We start from the raw sequence: 18,607 nt of genomic DNA on the forward strand, positions 1-18,607 counted from the left end.
TATTTCTATGTGGACTGGCTCTTTTTCTCCGGCCCAAATACCAAGTAGACATCTCTTTCGTCTTGCCACATGCAATTGTCCCTGGATTTGGTAGAACCAATTACTATTTTACTATAGGATCTAGTCTGTGTAGCGAAAGAAACCTTAGAGCATCAAACCAACCGGAGACGACACGCGCAATTCTTTCATAGTCAAAAAGTCTGCCATTATCTGCGGGGGGGGGGGGGGGAGTCAACACATACAAATCGTGTTAACACTTACGCATTTTTGGATTACGTCGCTACACACGCACACAACAAAATAATGAAACACCAGCATAGACTAAACACACATAAGTACAAACCTTGGTACAAACACACACATAGACAACTAAATAAATATTTGTGACAAAGTGTGTAAGTGTTTGTCTTGACATCTAAATATTTATCACTTAGATTTATCACGAATGAAAAAGTCGTGCCTGACTTCAAAACATAGCGGTTAAAAAAGTGTGAGAGATTAACAACATAAATTGCATTATACTTATTTAATACGAGGTAAAACTGTACTTTATCGGACGTCGAGTTGAAATGCGTAAATTTTTTTGTGGTTAGCTATTGTCCTATGGAACATAAATATGAAATTTCAGTTGACGGAACCTTTTACTTTTTGAGCTATCAATTTTTGAAAACCAGAAAATTACTATAGAAAGTTACTTCATGTTGTTTTTGTTACGCATATTTATTGTTTACAATTTGGGATATTTCGCTCCTGTTTTTACACGTTCACTGACATTAGCAAAATGGCGGTAGGATCGCGTCAACTTGTTTTATATAACCGCTATGAACGGCGCTACGGCTATATAGTATGTGTTTTTAGGCCCGAAAAAGTGACATTCTTGTTTTATTTAAATATCTAAGGAGCTTCTCTTTTTGAATGCACGAGTAGAACACCCAGAGTTTTATTAAAAAATATTTAAAATATTGGAATTTTCGCGGCCGACTGATCTAAATAAATTCGTATAATAATAGATAATTTATTATGTTGCTAATATATGTCTAGTGTGATTACAGGCGCAAATTATCCCTTTTTGAAATTTTCGATATTATCCATAGAGGCGAAAGTATTGTTATTTTTACTGATTTTCGTTTTTATTTTTTTATATTATATGCAGGCGTTAGTAGAAGAAAATAGTAATGCAAATTCGGTGATTTACTAAATTTTATTAATTGATAATCATTGAATTCGTTTTGAAATAGCCTGTACTTTGTAATTTTTAGTGTATAAATAGATATTTATAAAATGTGGTGCTAATTTTTTTTTTGTTTGTAATATATTATCCCGCTAACGCTATTGTATTTTCGTTGTTTTATTTCAAGTGAACACCCATACAATTTTGTCACGAACCGCCTCTGGTTGTTGCTCTAAGGTAAATTGTAAAATGAAAATAAAAATTATCATACTGATTTAGCTAGTCTGTTAAAATAGATAATATCTAATTATTCGAATATTTATTTTTTTATTGTAAATGGGAACTTATTAAATACTTACGCAATACACTTTCTGATCTTCTTCACTTTAGGTAGGCTTCTTTTCCTAATTTTGCATTTTTTATTCGCCATTTTAATTAAATCACAACTTACAAAAAGTATTTATTTACAAACACTGTTTAAAAAAAATAGGTTATTATTGTGTACTTCGATACGAGTATTTTTTTAAGTAATTTCTATATATTACACTTATTTTGAATAAACTTAAATATTATATACGCAAACGGCGACTACAACGTGGTTGCGAGCAAAAATAGCACAGGTCCTCCTTCGATGACGTCCGGCTGGACTCTGTCGGCACTGGGGTGGTGCTCGCGAGTTGCAATTTACGTATTAAATTTTATATAGAAAAAAATAAGGGCTAAATTATAAATCTATCCAAAAATTTCCCTGTAAAACCTGATTAGTAAATGAAATGTAAAATTTTCATAAACATAGCGTTCCCCTAATTCTCATAAAACTGATTATGCTTTCAAAATCGATGTTACTTCTGAATTTTTTTTTATCGAGTGAAATGTTTAATATTGTGTTTCTATCCAAAAATTCCACTAGATCAAACGTTTATCTGTACTATATATTTTTTTAGGATTTTAAATATGATGATTTCTCTGAAAATAACATGATTTAGAAACATGAATTTCAATCCATGGCCCCTTAATAATTTAGAACTAGAACCAATATTAATTTATGTTTATACTTTGTGATTATTTATTGCTTTGGGACAAAACATTATGATATTCTTTAGAACAAGAATTTTACAGTTGAACATAAACCTTTTTTAAAGTTGGTTAAAAACCGTTTCTCACGAACTTTTAATAAAGAAATTAGCATCCATTAACATTACTGGTAAAGCACTAGACATGCTGAAATCATATTTAAAAAATCGATCACAAATCGTTAAAATAGATAACTATAATAGCATTCCCTTACCAATTACGTGTGGCATACCACAAGGTTCGATTTTAGGCCCATTGCTTTTTTTAATTTATATTAATAATTTACAAGATTTAAAACTAAATGGTCATCTAACACTTTATGCGGATGACACCTGCCCCTGTAGTCTGTACAAATTAGTCGGTAATTACCGATAACTTATTTATAGACCCGTCTTCAGCAATGAAAATGATGTCGCTTAATACCTCTCCCCAATTTGATGGAAGCATACAATGGATACATATTTGTTTATAATTTTTATTCTTCACAAAACTTTCCTTTATGCGTCAAAATATTTATATAATAATAGCCTTGTAGCAATGCATTTTTATCTAAATTAATAACATCATTATTTCAATTCCGTAGATATATGAAAAATAAATATAATATAGATTTCATGGATTTGGAAAATCATTTCTTTGCAACACATTCGAATATTGTCAAAACAAATTATTCTTTGACATTGTCAATCGTTATGATTCCGACGTTTGATCTCGACAAGATCTCGAAGGCCCTTCTCCCATTAAGCTACCGGTATCCTACACGTCCGCGACTAGTATAGGTGGTCGTTTTTGCGTCGCGTTTCGCGCGTATCTCTTCGGAAGAAAGATAAAAAATTCTTATCATGTTGTAGTTCTCGTGCGGCTATCAAAACTCTACAATTTACTTATGTTTCTTTCATTATATGGATGAATCCAGTACATCCTACTTTTACATCGTCACTGGAATCGCTCGACATAGCGTCCGTCTACAAAAACGAGGCACAATAATGATGAATTTAGTCATTTTTCAGTCGCTTAATATGCGAGCATCGGGCAGCGAGCAAATATCTAACTAGTATTCTACTCGAGTATCGTATTCTAGAAGTATCGAAATGGGAGAAGGGCCTTACGGTTTGTGTGGATTTGTAGATACGGTTGATAATATCGGAAACATTATATATTATTATAATTTTATAATAAATAGAAGATATTTCACACTTCCGATGCTATATTATGATTTAACGCAATATTTTTTTCTCTTATTTAATGTTATTGCAATTAAAATAAAATAAACAAATAATGTTTTATTTTTAAAATGGTTTCAAAATCTTATTGAAAATGTTAAGAAGCCTCTTATATTATATTAAATAAATATTAAAATAGTGTACTGCTGTCTGCATTTATTCAGCCTGAATTATTGCATTCATATTCGATTAATTTCTTTTTGAACTTCTAGGATAATAAAATTATACAGATGAATACAAATAAAATAAAACGATCCAATTACGAAATAAATTTATTAGAAAATTTTAATTTAACAGTTTATAATAGCGTAGTTGAAAATTTGGCTCAAAACCATCATAATAATTCTAGTAACTTGTTCATCTGTAAAATATAAAATTTATAGATAAATATTTATATTTAACACATAAATAATATTAACCGTGAACCGCTAAATCAATTGCATTGCATCCTTTGCTTAATTATTAACTGTAATAAAATATACAATGATGCACATCTATACATATAATAAATCTATAGAAGGGTCAATTCTGTACATTGAAAATATTGAAAAAATAAATAGCAGGGGGTGTTACTGGATCGATACCAAACCCAAATATGTGATTAAAAAAATTTTGTCTGTCTGTCTGTCTGTCTGTCTGTATGTGAAGGCATCACGTGAAAACTAGCGGTTCGATTTCGATGAAACTTGGTATAATTATACCTTATTATCCTGGGCGTTAAATAGGATACTTTTTATCCTGGAAAAATACGTAGAAAAAAATTAATCTTAATTTTTCAGTTTTATTCATAGACGTTGTTCCGTAGAACCGCGAACACACGTTGCGTATTATTATAGGCCTAGCCGTATTTGGGAATTGGGTCCAATAGATATTTATAAGATGTTATTGACAGAGGTACTCAAAATGGAGAAATAACCATCCACGAGAAGACCGACATCCGCGCGGACGGAGTCGCGGGCGGAAGCTAGTAATATAATATAATAATACAAGCTAAAAATACAAATGATACAAATTATCCATTCCGTCCTTAGTTTTAGTTCCGTCAGTTTCTATGATGTCTTAAAGATTTCTCAAAAGGATTCGAATTGAGAGCTTTTGGAGCCCTATCTTGTAGAGCTTTTGGAGTCTTTTGATTAGAATTTTATTGCACTTCACAAATAACAAAATATTACTAAACTAAAACTAATAGCTTTAACTATATAAAAACATAACGCAGATTGATATTTTCTTAGGATATTTGTTATCCAATAGATTTATAGGACTTTTAAGAACATAATTAAAAATTATCCTCTTGAAAACACACAATTTATATTTATTTTGATAGAAATATTATTTAATATTTTCATGATTGATGATTGATGTCAAATGTCAAAAAAGTAAATAAAGAGGTTGCCATACATGTAATTTTGGATTCCATGAATATGTAATTAATAGAAAATTAATTAAACGATTGATATAAAAATATCGAATTTGATTAAAATTAAATTAACTGCCATGTTTTTTTGTGCATAAAATTTGCTTTTTTTATATGCAATTGCAATTGTAATAATGCTAAAATTAATATACTTAACTAATTTTAATTTACTATCTATTCCCTAAAACTAAGCTAAATTTCTTGGAAAAAGAACACTAAATTTTTTAGGTCTATACTATAGTTACTGATTGGTTACTGATAATCGTTAGTTACCGACCGATTTCGGTCGATATCGATGTCGATTAGTGTCGAGACTACGCCTACTGTCTGTTTTATTTTGGTCCCTCTATACATGACATGATAAAGCAAGCACAAAATGATTTAAATAAATGGTTTCAATACAATCTACTAACAATAAATATATCTAAAACGTGTTATATTAAATTCAAAGCTCAGAACAAAATTATTCCACCACACGCTCCACTTAAAATTAACGGTGTTGTATTAGAACATAAAACCCACGAGAAATACCTAGGTTTGCGAATTGACAGCTCTCTAAAATGGAATTATCACATCGACCACCTAAAAAATAAATTATCAGCACTTCTTAGATCTCTGCGTAATATCACTTCTTGCATTCCTCATAAATTACGCCACACCATCTACAACACGTTAGTCAAACCTCACCTAATGTATTTAATAGAAGTATGGGGTAGCGCTTACAAAAATAAATTAGCGCCACTACAAATTTTACAAAATAAAATTATTAAAACCATTTTTAAATATCCTTTTTTAACTTCTACAAATAAAATCTACGACGATACTAAAATAATGAATTTAAAACAATTATACTTTTATAATACGTGTATGTTCATCCACAAAGCGCTACATAAAAACATAAATACAGATATAATATTCTCAACATCAAATCGCCACTATCCTAATAGACGAGCTAGCTATCTTGCCCTCCCGAAGATCCGAACGAATTATGGAAGGCGAACGGCAACATACGAGGGAGCACGTTTCTATAACGGATTGCCAAGCAAATTAAAAAGTGTAAACTCATTCATTGTATTCAAAAAACAATTAGCGAAACACATCCTGGAAGACCACACGCTCAAACTTTGAATGCAATGAATGAGTACCTACCTAACCTAAACTTATGTTTATAGTATGTAACTTACTCTAAATTTTTAACTAACGAATGATATTTTTTATAAATACCTATGTTTAAAATTTAAGTTTCTCATGTAAGTGACTTAATGTCTTAATGGGAATAAATGTCTTTAAACCTTAAACCTTACCTTAAAACATCTAAGCACCACGTCTAGAATATACAAATTTATAGATAAGTATTATAGCAATAATCTTCCCTATCCAAAATATATTAAATTTTAAAAGGTCAATAACATACATACATAAGTAGGTACATTACATAGGTTAAAAATCTATTCACGCAACGCTACATATTACCTAGATAATTATAACGAACAAATTGTTACGAATATACATTCCCAATTCGTAACAATTCTTACACAAAGAACTTTCCTTAAAATCTGTTCTGTACAACCCTCTTTAATCTATACATATAATAAATCTACAGATTTATTATATGTATAGATTAAAGAGGGTCTTCTACAGGAGGGTCATTAAAAAATTTTTTGTCTGTCTGTCTGTCTGTCCGTCTGTCTGTCTGTATGTTCAGGCATCACGTGAAAACTAACGGTTCGATTTCGATGAAACTTGGTATAATTATACCTTATTATCCTGGGCATAAAATAGGATACTTTTTATCCCGGAAAAATTCGTAGAAAAAAATAAATCATAATTTTTCCGCGCGGACGGAGTCGCGGGCGGAAGCTAGTTTGTAAATAAACTATTGAAATGAGACGTTTCACCTCAGTAAAAAGTAGCCTATGTCGCTGTCTATCTCCAAAATAATGAAACACACGTTTTTAGTATAAGTTATAATAAACTAGATGTGCTTCGCGGTTTCACCTGAAGACGAACCCGCGTGCAATATCAAGTATTCTAATAACTTATGTGTTATTAAATTTTACAGGAATATAGGTAATACGCCTGTATTACCTATATTCCTGTAAAATTTCATCCAAATCCGTCCAGTAGATTTTACATGATAGGGCAATAAACATCCATACTTACAAACTTTCGCATTTATAATACTATAGTTAAGATAACACCTACCTATACTCGGACGCACAACAACAGCCGGTAAGTCAGGGTAAGACTCCCTAACCAGAGCTTCAGCCAACCGTTTAGAGTAAGTGTACGAGTTGGGGTGTTTCTGCATTAGTGAGGGAGCCAGTAAGTTGAGTTGATCGTCAGTCAGCCAGCTAGCAGCTTGGAGCACTGCGTGAGGATCCGCTGGGGGGTCGTGGACCTTGAAAAATAAATTATCCGTCAACAAAACACGGACTAACTACTAAACTGAACTAAAAACCATGGCTTTAGTAAAGTCATAATATAAAACCATAGACTATCTTTAGTCTAAAGGTAAATTGGGTAAAACATTGCGCTCTCTGGTTTACGATTGTATTGTAGTCGGTAGAGTTACGTCAATTTGTTGTTTAGAGGTTAGAGTCAGTTTAAACCAATAAAAACAAGTTTAAATCACTGTTTTAAAAGGAATTTATAGTCCGGGTTTAAACCATGTCTAATTAAGTTTTTTTTAATAATAAATCGGTAAATGATAATTGATAAGTAGTAATATATTTTAGTATTTACTATACGTCTTGCAGAAGACAAGACCTTCACTTTTTCATATAATGTAGTCACAAGTCACAACTTCTATTGTAGTATTTGTTTTTTTTTTTTTTCATTTATTTTCCTGGCCTTCACCTTTCATGTAAATCAGTAGATAAGTAGTTACTCAAAAAATAAACTTAAGATACCTGATTAATAATTATAATATTTTTATAGTATGTGTTACAAATTGCAACAATTCGAGAACTTGCAGATTTGGTTAACAAGATATCATTGTTAAACGTTGTTATTATTTTTTATTCCCACCATTGTCTCAGTCTCATATTTTTTATAATATATAGTCATGTGCACACATTGTTTATTTTTTATTTTACACACATTTTAAAAATAACAAAACTATACAACAACCAAAACAATATAGATATCCCAATATATTTGGCTACATTTTCAGCATCACTAATTCTAATTTCTTCAAACCCACAAAGGTTACACTTAGCTGTTTATTACATCTATATGGAGCTAGAATAGTTCATAACCGACATACCCTTTCAGCCATTCTCTCATAATCAGGATAACAGAACGCTGTGGACAGATGGACAAAGGAGACCAAATTCTTTATCTTCTTAGCCACGTCTAACACGCGCTGTGTGCCTCGAGTGTTCATTTCCAAGCCCTCTTTGAGAGGTGCTTCGAGACGCAATGTCGCTGCGAAGTGGAATACTATTGATACCTGGAAAGTATTGGTCTTATGGAGTAAAATGCTTTTTGGCATTATGATACTTTCATTACGCCAAAAATAGATTAGAAAAAGATAATAGTAATGTGATGCATTTAATGTAAGTATATTGCAAGGAAGTGATCTAAACTGTGGTGTGTGGACAATTCTTGACTTATAGTAGGAGAACTTTTTCATAGGGGCTAGTTAACAAGACGGCAAAATGTAGATATATAGGTTGAAGAAAATTGTTCACCTTAACTACACGCAAAATATAACGAAGTAATCCTTAACTTAAAATCCTGAGCCTTTTTACTTTTTTGTTGATTTAGCCAAATAATTTAAATTTGTATTGTTCAGCGGTATGGTAGAGATTTGTGTTTATTCAATTTCTTAATTTCTTTAAACAAGCGAACTTGTGTAACAACGGAGTACCTAATGAGCTAGCTTTTTATAACATCAGTAGCATTTTAGTAAAAAAGTTCCTATTTAGCAGAAAGACCCTAATAAATCAAATCGTAACAAAGGCGCTTGTAGAGCCGCTTTCACTTAGTACACGCTTATTGCAAATAGGACTTATCAGATAATACGCCTAGACAAAGAACTAGTTTATCAATATTTTATACGGGTGAATGAAATAATTGCAATTTACGTTATATAAAACGCACTTTATATAATATTCTATTCATTACCTCGTAAATTATAAATATTCATGCTAAATGATATAATGAAGAGATTGTACTTTTATAATCGATTCTTATATTTGATTATTTTTTTTAAACTATCCAATAATTAACGATATCAACTTTCTTAATTCTGCATTAATAATATTACTCATTGTTTAAAAATACTTAGCTTTTTAATACAATTTTAGCTGTTAAACAGAGTACGTGAAGCTAATACAGGTATCTATTAAAAAAAAATTATACTGTTATTAAGAATTTACACAATCTACAGCATGGCCTAAGACTAAACTACAAAGAAAACCAGCCAATGAAGTAATAAAAGATCATATTATATTTCCTTTATTGTACATCAAATGCAACATATAAATTGTATTTGTCTTAAGCTTTGATGGCTCTTTCACTATTGTGCTCTACCAAGGATTTCAAACAACTTTCTCTTATTACTTCCAAGCCTACACGTCTGCCTCTATTTACTTTCGTGTTTAAACCATAGATACTTACTATATTTTGTTCGTCGCAATGTTTTATTTAACAATTAATAAAATTCAAGAAACGAATATTTCATAATTTAATGAACCTAGCTTAAGAGTTGTATCCTAAATTGTTAAAATTAACATATTTTGAAAAAAAAATTAAAGGTATCTATTATTTTATTGATCCTCTATATTTGACGATAATGCAGATAGAAAAAAATATTTAATCATAATATTTATTCATTTTAAAATAATTAAAATATTTGCAAATTGCTTAAAATCTACGTCAAAGGAGATTGCCCAAGTGACTATGGCACTTGGTATCGCAATCAAACTTATTGTGTCAAGATGAAATATAGCTCAATTTAAAGCTTGATATTAGTACTTTTAGATATGATTAAAGTTTTTATGTAAATAAGCCGCAGCTCGCGACAATAAAAATAAAACAATAGTTTTATTCAACACTTCAAAAAATACTTTATCGAGTTTAAACTAACGATGACTTTTATTTCTATTTATTCGGTATAATTACGACTTAATATTGATAAATATGATCATTATAAATACAAATAAGAATTAACAATATCACGAACATGTGACACAACTAGTATTTTACCAATTCCATCGGTGGTCATACATGTTTCAAAACAAAAACTTTTACTTTTATTTCAATTTATCCGGTATAATTAAGACTTAATAGTGATACATATGATAATTATAAATAAAAATAGGAATTAACAAAATCACGAATACGTGGCACAACTAAAATTTTACCGATACCACCCGTGGTCATTCTCCTTTGAAAATATCAGTCGTTTTTTGGGAACATAAATTAGAAAGTAATCTTTAGATTAGATTTTCCGTATTATGAACTTGACTGCTATTATTTTACAGAATAATTTATAAAATATATAAAAGTGAAATGAGTTATTCAAAGTTAGATAAAAAATGAATACATATTAGTAACAAACTCCTTATAAGTATATTTAACCAGTTTTATTTGTTTAATAAAAAATCCGACGAAGGTATTATTAGAAAACATTGCATTATAAATTAGAAATAATAAATAAATAGTTACCTCATCGTATATTTGCTGCAGTTTCTCGTTATCAATGCCGAGGTTATCATTCAACAAATCTCCTGTGACTGGAATCAATTTCTTCATCACGTGTGGTTTTTCTTCCCTTATTCTCGAAAATAGCTGGAAATAAACAAATATTTATGAATAGCATAGAAAAATATACTCCCTTTATTTAAGAATCCTATTAAATCACAATAAATCTATATATATAAAACTCAAAGGTGACTGAGATCAACGCACAGCCCAAACCACTGGACGTATCGGGCTGAAATTTGGCATGCAGGTAGATGTTAGGACGTAAGCATCCGCTAAGAAAGGATTTCCCGAAATTCTTGCGGGAACGGCGAAAAACGGGGATGCACGTACAAAGTCGTGGGCAGAAGCTAGTAAGTAATAAAACTCGTATGGTATTTACTATTTATATGCTGATTTATTTATATGTTATATCATTGAGAAATAAGCAACACATCTTATTCTAAAAAGACTTAATTGCTAAGATCTTAATTAATAACAGTATTTTATTGGCATTTTATTGTTAATTTCATGCCTTTACATCTATCGTATAAAGAATTAACTAACGCGGCTTATAACTGCGCAGACAATTATTGTTTATGTACGTAAACCTTTATACGTATACAAAAATTTTATCCCAAAGAAACTTGTGACTTGGGCTAAGTCGTACAAATGGTACAAATATTGACAAATAGCTATTCGCCCGAAGGTTCTCCCGCATAGAAAAGGAAAACCCGCATAGTTCCCGTTCCTGTGGGATTTCTGGGAAAAATCGGTTAATCGGTTCAGTGAGAAGAAGGAACAGACAGAGTTACTTTCGCATTTATAATATTAGTCAGGATACTCACAGGCAATTTCCACATGTCCTCTATGCGCGATTCAGGCGATTTCCCGCGCTTCGGTCTGACCAAAGCGAAGATACAGCCTATATCGGGCACGCTATATAGAAGCTTCTCGATCAGCACCTTCCCCATGAGTCCGGAAGACCCAGTTACCAGGATCTTCCGACCCCTGTACCACTCGTTCACTTGTGACGTCATTGTTTATGTCTGGAGATGAAATAATAGAGCAATGTGAATTATTCCACTTGAATTCCCAAGGTTGACTTGAACTTAGACTCTTTTTTTATGAAAGGCTGATTACCATATTTTTTGTAAATATATAGCTGGCATGTTAATATATAAAAAACGCAGTCTCTACGTCCAATGTTCACGCTAATTTTTTTTTTTACTTACTACGCATTTATTTTTAATATTCAAACATAATAAAATGTATTCAATAATCTTTTTTCCTTTAAATATTCCGTAAATTTTGTAAAGTCTTGTAACATAGCAACTTAACTATGTTATGATAAACACAGTATATAGAATCACTCGAAGAATAATGAAAAGCATTACATATATGTTAACCCGGCAGAAAATAGTACATAACTGTATATTTACTTTAAAAAGAGGACAATTTACTGCGCGGCCTTATCACTTAGTAGTGATCTCTTCCAGCCAATCAGAGGCAAATGGTGACAAGCATTACAAGAAACTACAGAACAACTAATGAACTACCTTTTCATATATATTTCTCTTTTTATTATATTTCTTTAAGAATTCGAATACGATTGCAAACAAAACAATTGCATCGATAAGTACATTTGTTTGCTCAATTTTGTTTAGTGGCCTGTATGTAGGTGATATTTCATAATACGGTTTAACGTGACGCAAGCCATTTTACGGATCCGCTGCAAAAATGTAAGTAACGTTCGAAATATGATATTACTATTACAATTCAAAATACTTAAACGAAAATATACTTCAACTTATAAAATATGAACCAGGCACATGCCTTGCTTCCTGCATATAGCATAGCATAGCTTACGGAACGGATGAAAGCGTTGGGAATAATTATTATTAGAAGCATAATATAAACTTTTGATTATCCTACCTCTATATTAAGACTAAGCACTTAGTTCGTACATTTTTAACCGACTTCAAAAAAAGGAGGAGGTGTTTTTTTATGTATGTACACCGATTACTCCGAGGTTTCTGAACCGATTTACGTGATTCTTTTTTTGTTCGATGCGGAATGGTGTCGAATTGGTCCCATAAAAATTTTATTCGGATAGGCCCAGTAGTTTATATTTTATGAGCATTTTTGTCTGCATTTGTAAATGTTGCAAGTGCAAGTTTGAAGTCGGTTGTTTTTAACGCAGTTAACTATCACTTGTTTGTGGTAATGGTACATGGTACATATTGATGAAAATCAACATCATTGCAACATTTGCAACACTGAAGACGAAACTTCTACTAGCCGCGGGAAGCAATTTTTATCTATTATTTGATTATCCACAACATGCCAATGTTATGACACTAATTTTGGAGACGTACCTAACAACTTTAACAATAATAAACTACATATTGTTGATTATGTTTATCATTTTGCATACGAAATTTGTAAATTTTGTACACATGCTTTAATTTCACACAGATCCCGACAGAAGATCAAATATTTCTCTATATCTTAAAGATTTTCAACCGTAAATCTTAAATTATATTTTTTAAATAAATACATTATCTAAACACCATAATACTAAAGCTATTAATGGCGTTCCACTTAGAACAGGTAATTCTGACAGTTACGTAAATAGTTGTGTTACGTCACCAGGGAAATATTGTCAACTTGCGAATTACGAGGTCTAGCCAACGTATAAGAGGATAATATATTATATGGACATTTATATTTGTTAATGATGAATGAATTCAAAAACACGATTATGCCACATGATGTTAAATTATTGAATTTGACTTTTGTTAGTTCGAGACTTGGCTGTGAACATAAGATAAAATAATAAGGCTATTATTTAATACATACATACATCACTACATAGTATAAAACAAAGTCGCTTTCTCTGTCCCTATGTGCCTTTGTATGCATAAATCTTTAAAACTATGCAACGGATTTTGATGCGGTTTTTTTTTTAATAGATAGGATTATTCTCGAGCTAGGTTTTAGTATCTAATTTATTAGGTTTTAGACAAAGCGGGCGAAGATGCGGTCGGAAACCTAGTTTATAATAATTGTTGATATCCTTGCGATGCGGATTTTCATAGAACGTGAGAAAATGTGGCATGCAAAAGAACCAATTCTTCTTTTTGGAAGTTTTAGTGGTAGTTGCGTGGCTGTTTTTTCTTATTATATTTCCGTAAGGAACCATATTTTCAGGACTTTACACTAATCCGAATAAATAACTGGGAATATAACTGGAATTATCTACAAGATCCATGTTTCTCCACAGACACATAGGGATTAAAATATGAAACCAATATATAAATAGGGCATTAAAATAGAAAAAGGCTAAGCAACATCTGATACAACAAAGTGTCTACCTAAGAATTCTACGACTTTACTTAAGTTGCAGATTACACTCATCTGGATTAGATTTAGCATTGACATAGGTCGTAATAGGTAAGGGTTTGATTAGGACGTAAAGTACTACGCGGTACGCCGTACCGCTAGATTACGGTACGGTATTTACGGAAGATAATTTAATTTTAAAAGGCCGATTGGAAGATTTCTCATATGCATCTTAATTATTATTAGTGTACTTACTTATGATTAAAAACAAATTAGCACAAATACAGTTATAAGCAAATAATATCAACGAAGAATAAAAAGTTCAATGAAATATCTACTGAGGTGCACATTTTCTATTAAATTCAATTTATCAGAAAGCATACAACATGTTATGAAACAAGATATTTGTGGTTTTACCGCAAACGGGAAATGAGTACGTTATTTTCTTATTCCATCGCATCGTAATCACACAAACTATCAACCGAGAAGACGCGGCCAAATTATCCGGTGAATTAAAATTAAAATAGAGACAAAATATAAACATAAACAATAAAAAATATGCTTCACACAAATTGATTTTTGTGATTTTATGCTTGTAAACTCTGTTCGTAAACATTTGTAAACAATATTTTTCTGTCTCCCCGAATAACTTGACATCGACATCTCAGTGTTCTAATTCATCTTGACAATGAGATGGCAAATGAAAGTGAAACTCACCAATCAGGTGCGATGGTCTAGCAGAGCGCGACGGTAGAGCCGTGCGATGCGCGTGCGCAGAGCAACTGGCTTAGCGTTAGCTTCACCTGGCTTGTCGGCGGTGGTACCACGTAAAAGGCTTCGAGTTGCTCCACCAATTTAGAATTGTACCATAACGTAGCTAAAACTTTATGTTTGTACGACAGTAATCGAGTTTCCAGTAGAGTGAATATAGGTAACTCTACAAATATTGTTTGGTACATAAACTAATGATTTTGAATCTAACTTTCCAGTTTTGATCTGTTGCACGTACAACTTTCATCTTGATTTCCGAGTTCAAAGACATTTCTTTTCTGGTTGTATTTTGTTGTACCGTTTTGTTTGTGCTTGTGTGATGAGCATTTAGAACTGGCCTAGAAAAAAATTATATCTATAATTATTAATATTGGTACTTTATATAATAATTTTTTAATATTAAAATTTTATGTTTTAACAAATTCTATAGGAGCATGACTCATGAGATTAGTACAGATAGGGGCTTCTTTTGTAATTTAAATAATGCCAGTAAGTAGATCCTATTGTTAACAGTACATATTATATCGCATATGCAAAAATATTTAAATATCCTAACAGTATTATAGAATCATCTTACACCTTTCGATAGCAACTCTCAATTATACATATTCTGATGTTTCCTCTAATGAATATGTATTTCATTATGAATTAAACAATTAAAATCTTACATAGTCTGTGTTATATGGTTAATTGCCAAAAAAGGAATAATTAATTTTCTCCACTTCCGTGCTTAGCAGGAAACGGCAAGAGCTCTCTATTGGTCACAGGCAAAACAATTGAATCGTGTACAGCTCTATCTAGCGGCTATGTTTAAAACTATAAGAAAGGCTTCATTTTATTGACAGCAGAGCACAAAGCAATAGAGCAGCCTTTTCATAGATCGCGCTTTTTTCAAGCCCCAGTAATAACTTTATACGAATAGCTGCACCGTGAGTATTATGGCCGTGAGGTTTCAATCGCAGACGAACTCGCGTGCAAAATCATGTATTTTGAGTATAAAGTTTCATCAAAATTCGTCCAGTAGTTTGCGTGAAAGAGTAACAAACATCCATTGCACAGAAAAAAATATTTCCTATACCAGTAAAAACTTTAGCGTTTATAGAGGTAATATTAGTAAGATAGTCACTCGACTTACGTTATTTTTTTTATCAAGAAAACAATATTTTCATAACAGATACGACTAGATTTGGTGTGTATATAGAATGATCACGAAAAATCCGTTAAAATATCTTTAATATCCAAATCTTTAATAGGTACTCAAAACTAATTTAATTAAACGCAAGATGCAACTACATATACATTCATGCAGGTCTTTAGTTGGAGGAACTGATATACATATTATTTTGGAACGTGGAAGTTCTGTTCAAAACATATTATGTGATACAGTAAAACCCGTTTAAGACGATTTCACAAGGACTCAACCAAAAACGCGTCTTAAGTGGGAAAGCGTATTATGCGGGATATAGGGAAATAAAAAACGGACCTACTACATACGTATGTATTAATATTAGGTATTGAATTATACATTTAAAAATTATGTACCTACGTTATATGTATAAAGTGCCGTGACAAAAAGATTTTGAGGCATTAGAAATTACAAGATTTTCAACGTAATTTAACTTTTGTAGTGCGTCTTCGCTTTGATTCAAAGAAGTTACATAGCGTCTTAAATCATTAACTGCTGATAATGCCTGGGCGTGTGACAAAATCGGAGTTGACTCATCTTCTTGATCATTATCACTTTCAGCCTCGTCTTGTGTACAATTCACATTCTCAATAAGAACTTCAATTGATTGAATTTCGTACGATGCCACATTATCATCAATGGAAGAATATCCAGGAAAACCCTGCAGTATTACGGGTTCTTCTTCTTCCAACACGACGTCAACCTCGTTATTTCTGAAACCTGCTTTCTTGAAACAATTTTGAATGGTTTCAGGCTTAATTGCTTCCCAAGCTGCTGCAATGTTTAGAATTGCATCATGTACAGTCAAGGGTCGCTTGCTATCAGGGTCTTCTATTTCTCGAAGATAGCGATGTACTAATCTTGTCCTGTAACCTTGTTTAAGGACCTTAATGATACCCTGATCCATCGGTTGTAATTTGCGTGTCGAATTTGGAGGTAAGTAAACAAGCTTGATATTCTTTAGTTCAACGCCTTTAGGGTGAGCGGGGCAGTTATCAATGAAGAGAATTATGCGTCTACATTTCATCTGGAAGTGACCATCTAGAGCTTTTAACCAATCGATGAAACGAATGCCGGTCATCCAAGATCGAGATTGAGCATCATATGTTACAGGGAGTGATCTTACGTTTTTAAAACAACGTGGATTTTTCGCCTTACCAATCACCAGCAAACGTAACTTTTCTGACCCATCAGAATTGGCACAGGCCAGGACAGTCAGTCTCTCTTTACTTGCTTTCCCACTGTGACAAGTCTCTCCCTTGAAAACATAGGATTTATCTGGCATTAATTTAAAAAATAAACCGAACTCGTCTGCGTTAAAAATGTCTCGCGGCTCGTAATTTTGTAACAATTCGGGAAGTGTTGTCATCCATGTATCAACATCTTGTTGGGCTACTGTCTCCGATTCCCCACTGATTTGACGGTACACAATGCCGTGGCGTTTTTTAAAACGATCTATCCATCCATTTGAAGCGTTAAAATCAGCAATTTGTAAGCATTCAGCAATTTTACGCGCTTTCTCGCATATTATAGGCCCACTTATGGGCAGTTTTAAAGCCCGAGCTTGATGAAGCCATTCCACCAAAACTTTTTCTAATTTATCAAACTTTCCTACCTTATGTTTTTTTCTCTGCACACCTCCCAATCTGTATTTTTCCTTGATTTCTTCTCTATTCTTCAAAATGGTACGTAACGTCGACACTGGCAACTGAAGCTCTGCAGCTAACTGAGTTTGATTTTTAGTTTGTGATTTTTTATCAAAAACATTCAATATCTTAATTTTTTCTTGAATTGACAAGGCCTTTCGCTTAATTGTAGTCATTTTGTAACAAACAAATGATGTGCAAACAACACAATACAAGAATACAGAGCACGAGCGCGTAAGCGTAGTCCCGCCTAAACCAACAAATGTCAAACTGACCACGCGTCCCCCGCCAACCCGCCGCCCGCACACGTTCGGTCGCCTCAGGGCCCCTCAGGGCTCAGTTCAGTCAGTCCGCTGGCCGCTGCAAAGGTAATTATGTGTTGGCGTTAGGCGTATTAAACGGGATGACGAATCGTATTAAGCGTTAAAGAATGTATGAAAACATGTCTCAAGTTGCAGGGACTGATGCAAAATGGCGTATTATGCGAGAAATCGTATTTAAGCTATTAAACGGGTTCTACTGTATATAGTATAGACCAAATATATCTACAATACCACTGAGTGCTTCAATTAATAAGTATTTTTAGCCTTACATTATTTAAATCAAGATGAACGCATGGGGAAAACCTTTCGGATACTTTGCCAAAAATAAATAATTCGAGTGGGAATTTCTGAACTCTCCCTGATTTTCCTCAATCTTTTTTTTTAGCTAAGTATTTCAAACTATGCATTTGTACCTTTAGCAGACACTAGGATCTAAATTTAAGCTTGCTTGTCTCTGCACCAAAGTTCATTCGAAATTCAACTGCTGAAAAATTATTATGGTTGAGTCGTTATTTAGCTTGATGATTATTGAGCTATGTATTTACATTATTATTTGTTATTGTCTTTGCTGCTGGTTATTTTATTTTTATTAAGGAGAGTTAACAATTATAGGAACTTCCGTTGCTATAATTGTATACAGCTATGATTGTTAAATAATTCACACATTTCAAAACAACCGACTTTAACAATGGAATGGCTCGTCTTTTTATGTGCACTCAGCTTTTGTTTTGGGGTGAGGAAGATCCTAACAAAAGTGAAACTG

General features: G+C 32.3%; 2 protein-coding genes across 2 annotated transcripts in view; both read right to left on the reverse strand.

Annotated features, from left to right (window-relative positions):
- LOC123691066 (putative fatty acyl-CoA reductase CG5065) overlaps nt 1-14,845 on the reverse strand; it is a 21,885-nt gene extending 7,040 nt beyond the window's left edge. Inside the window, exons 1-5 of the mRNA XM_045635282.1 lie at nt 14,636-14,845; nt 11,422-11,622; nt 10,559-10,681; nt 8,151-8,336; nt 7,088-7,283 (exon numbers count right to left, since the gene is read on the reverse strand). Of these exons, the coding sequence (XP_045491238.1) occupies nt 7,088-7,283; nt 8,151-8,336; nt 10,559-10,681; nt 11,422-11,613 (697 nt within the window). The 5' untranslated portion in view covers nt 11,614-11,622; nt 14,636-14,845. The remainder of the gene's footprint in view (nt 1-7,087; nt 7,284-8,150; nt 8,337-10,558; nt 10,682-11,421; nt 11,623-14,635) is intronic.
- On the reverse strand, nt 14,653-17,766 carry LOC123690998 (tigger transposable element-derived protein 4-like). Its single transcript, XM_045635167.1, has 3 exons — nt 16,348-17,766; nt 14,901-15,027; nt 14,653-14,855 (listed from the first exon to the last, which is right to left on the reverse strand). Exons 1-3 carry the CDS (start codon nt 17,695-17,697, stop codon nt 14,653-14,655), a joined length of 1,680 nt encoding a protein of 559 aa, XP_045491123.1. The 5' UTR covers nt 17,698-17,766.
- Nucleotides 17,767-18,607: the final 841 nt, after the last annotated feature.

This window comes from Colias croceus, chromosome 4 (genome assembly GCF_905220415.1).
Source record: "Colias croceus chromosome 4, ilColCroc2.1".
NCBI lineage: Eukaryota > Metazoa > Arthropoda > Insecta > Lepidoptera > Pieridae > Colias > Colias croceus.

What these genes read in the sequence shown, in the direction of transcription:
- LOC123690998 (XM_045635167.1), bottom strand. Translation starts at nt 17,697, where the DNA reads ATGACTACAATTAAGCGAAAGGCCTTGTCAATTCAAGAAAAAATTAAG. An exon ending in TTAATGATTTAAGACGCTAT is followed by an intron (nt 15,028 to 16,347) that starts GTAACTTCTTTG and finishes ATTTTTTTCTAG; the next exon opens with GCCAGTTCTAAATGCTCATC. An exon ending in CAACAGATCAAAACTGGAAA is followed by an intron (nt 14,856 to 14,900) that starts GTTAGATTCAAA and finishes CAATATTTGTAG; the next exon opens with AGTTACCTATATTCACTCTA.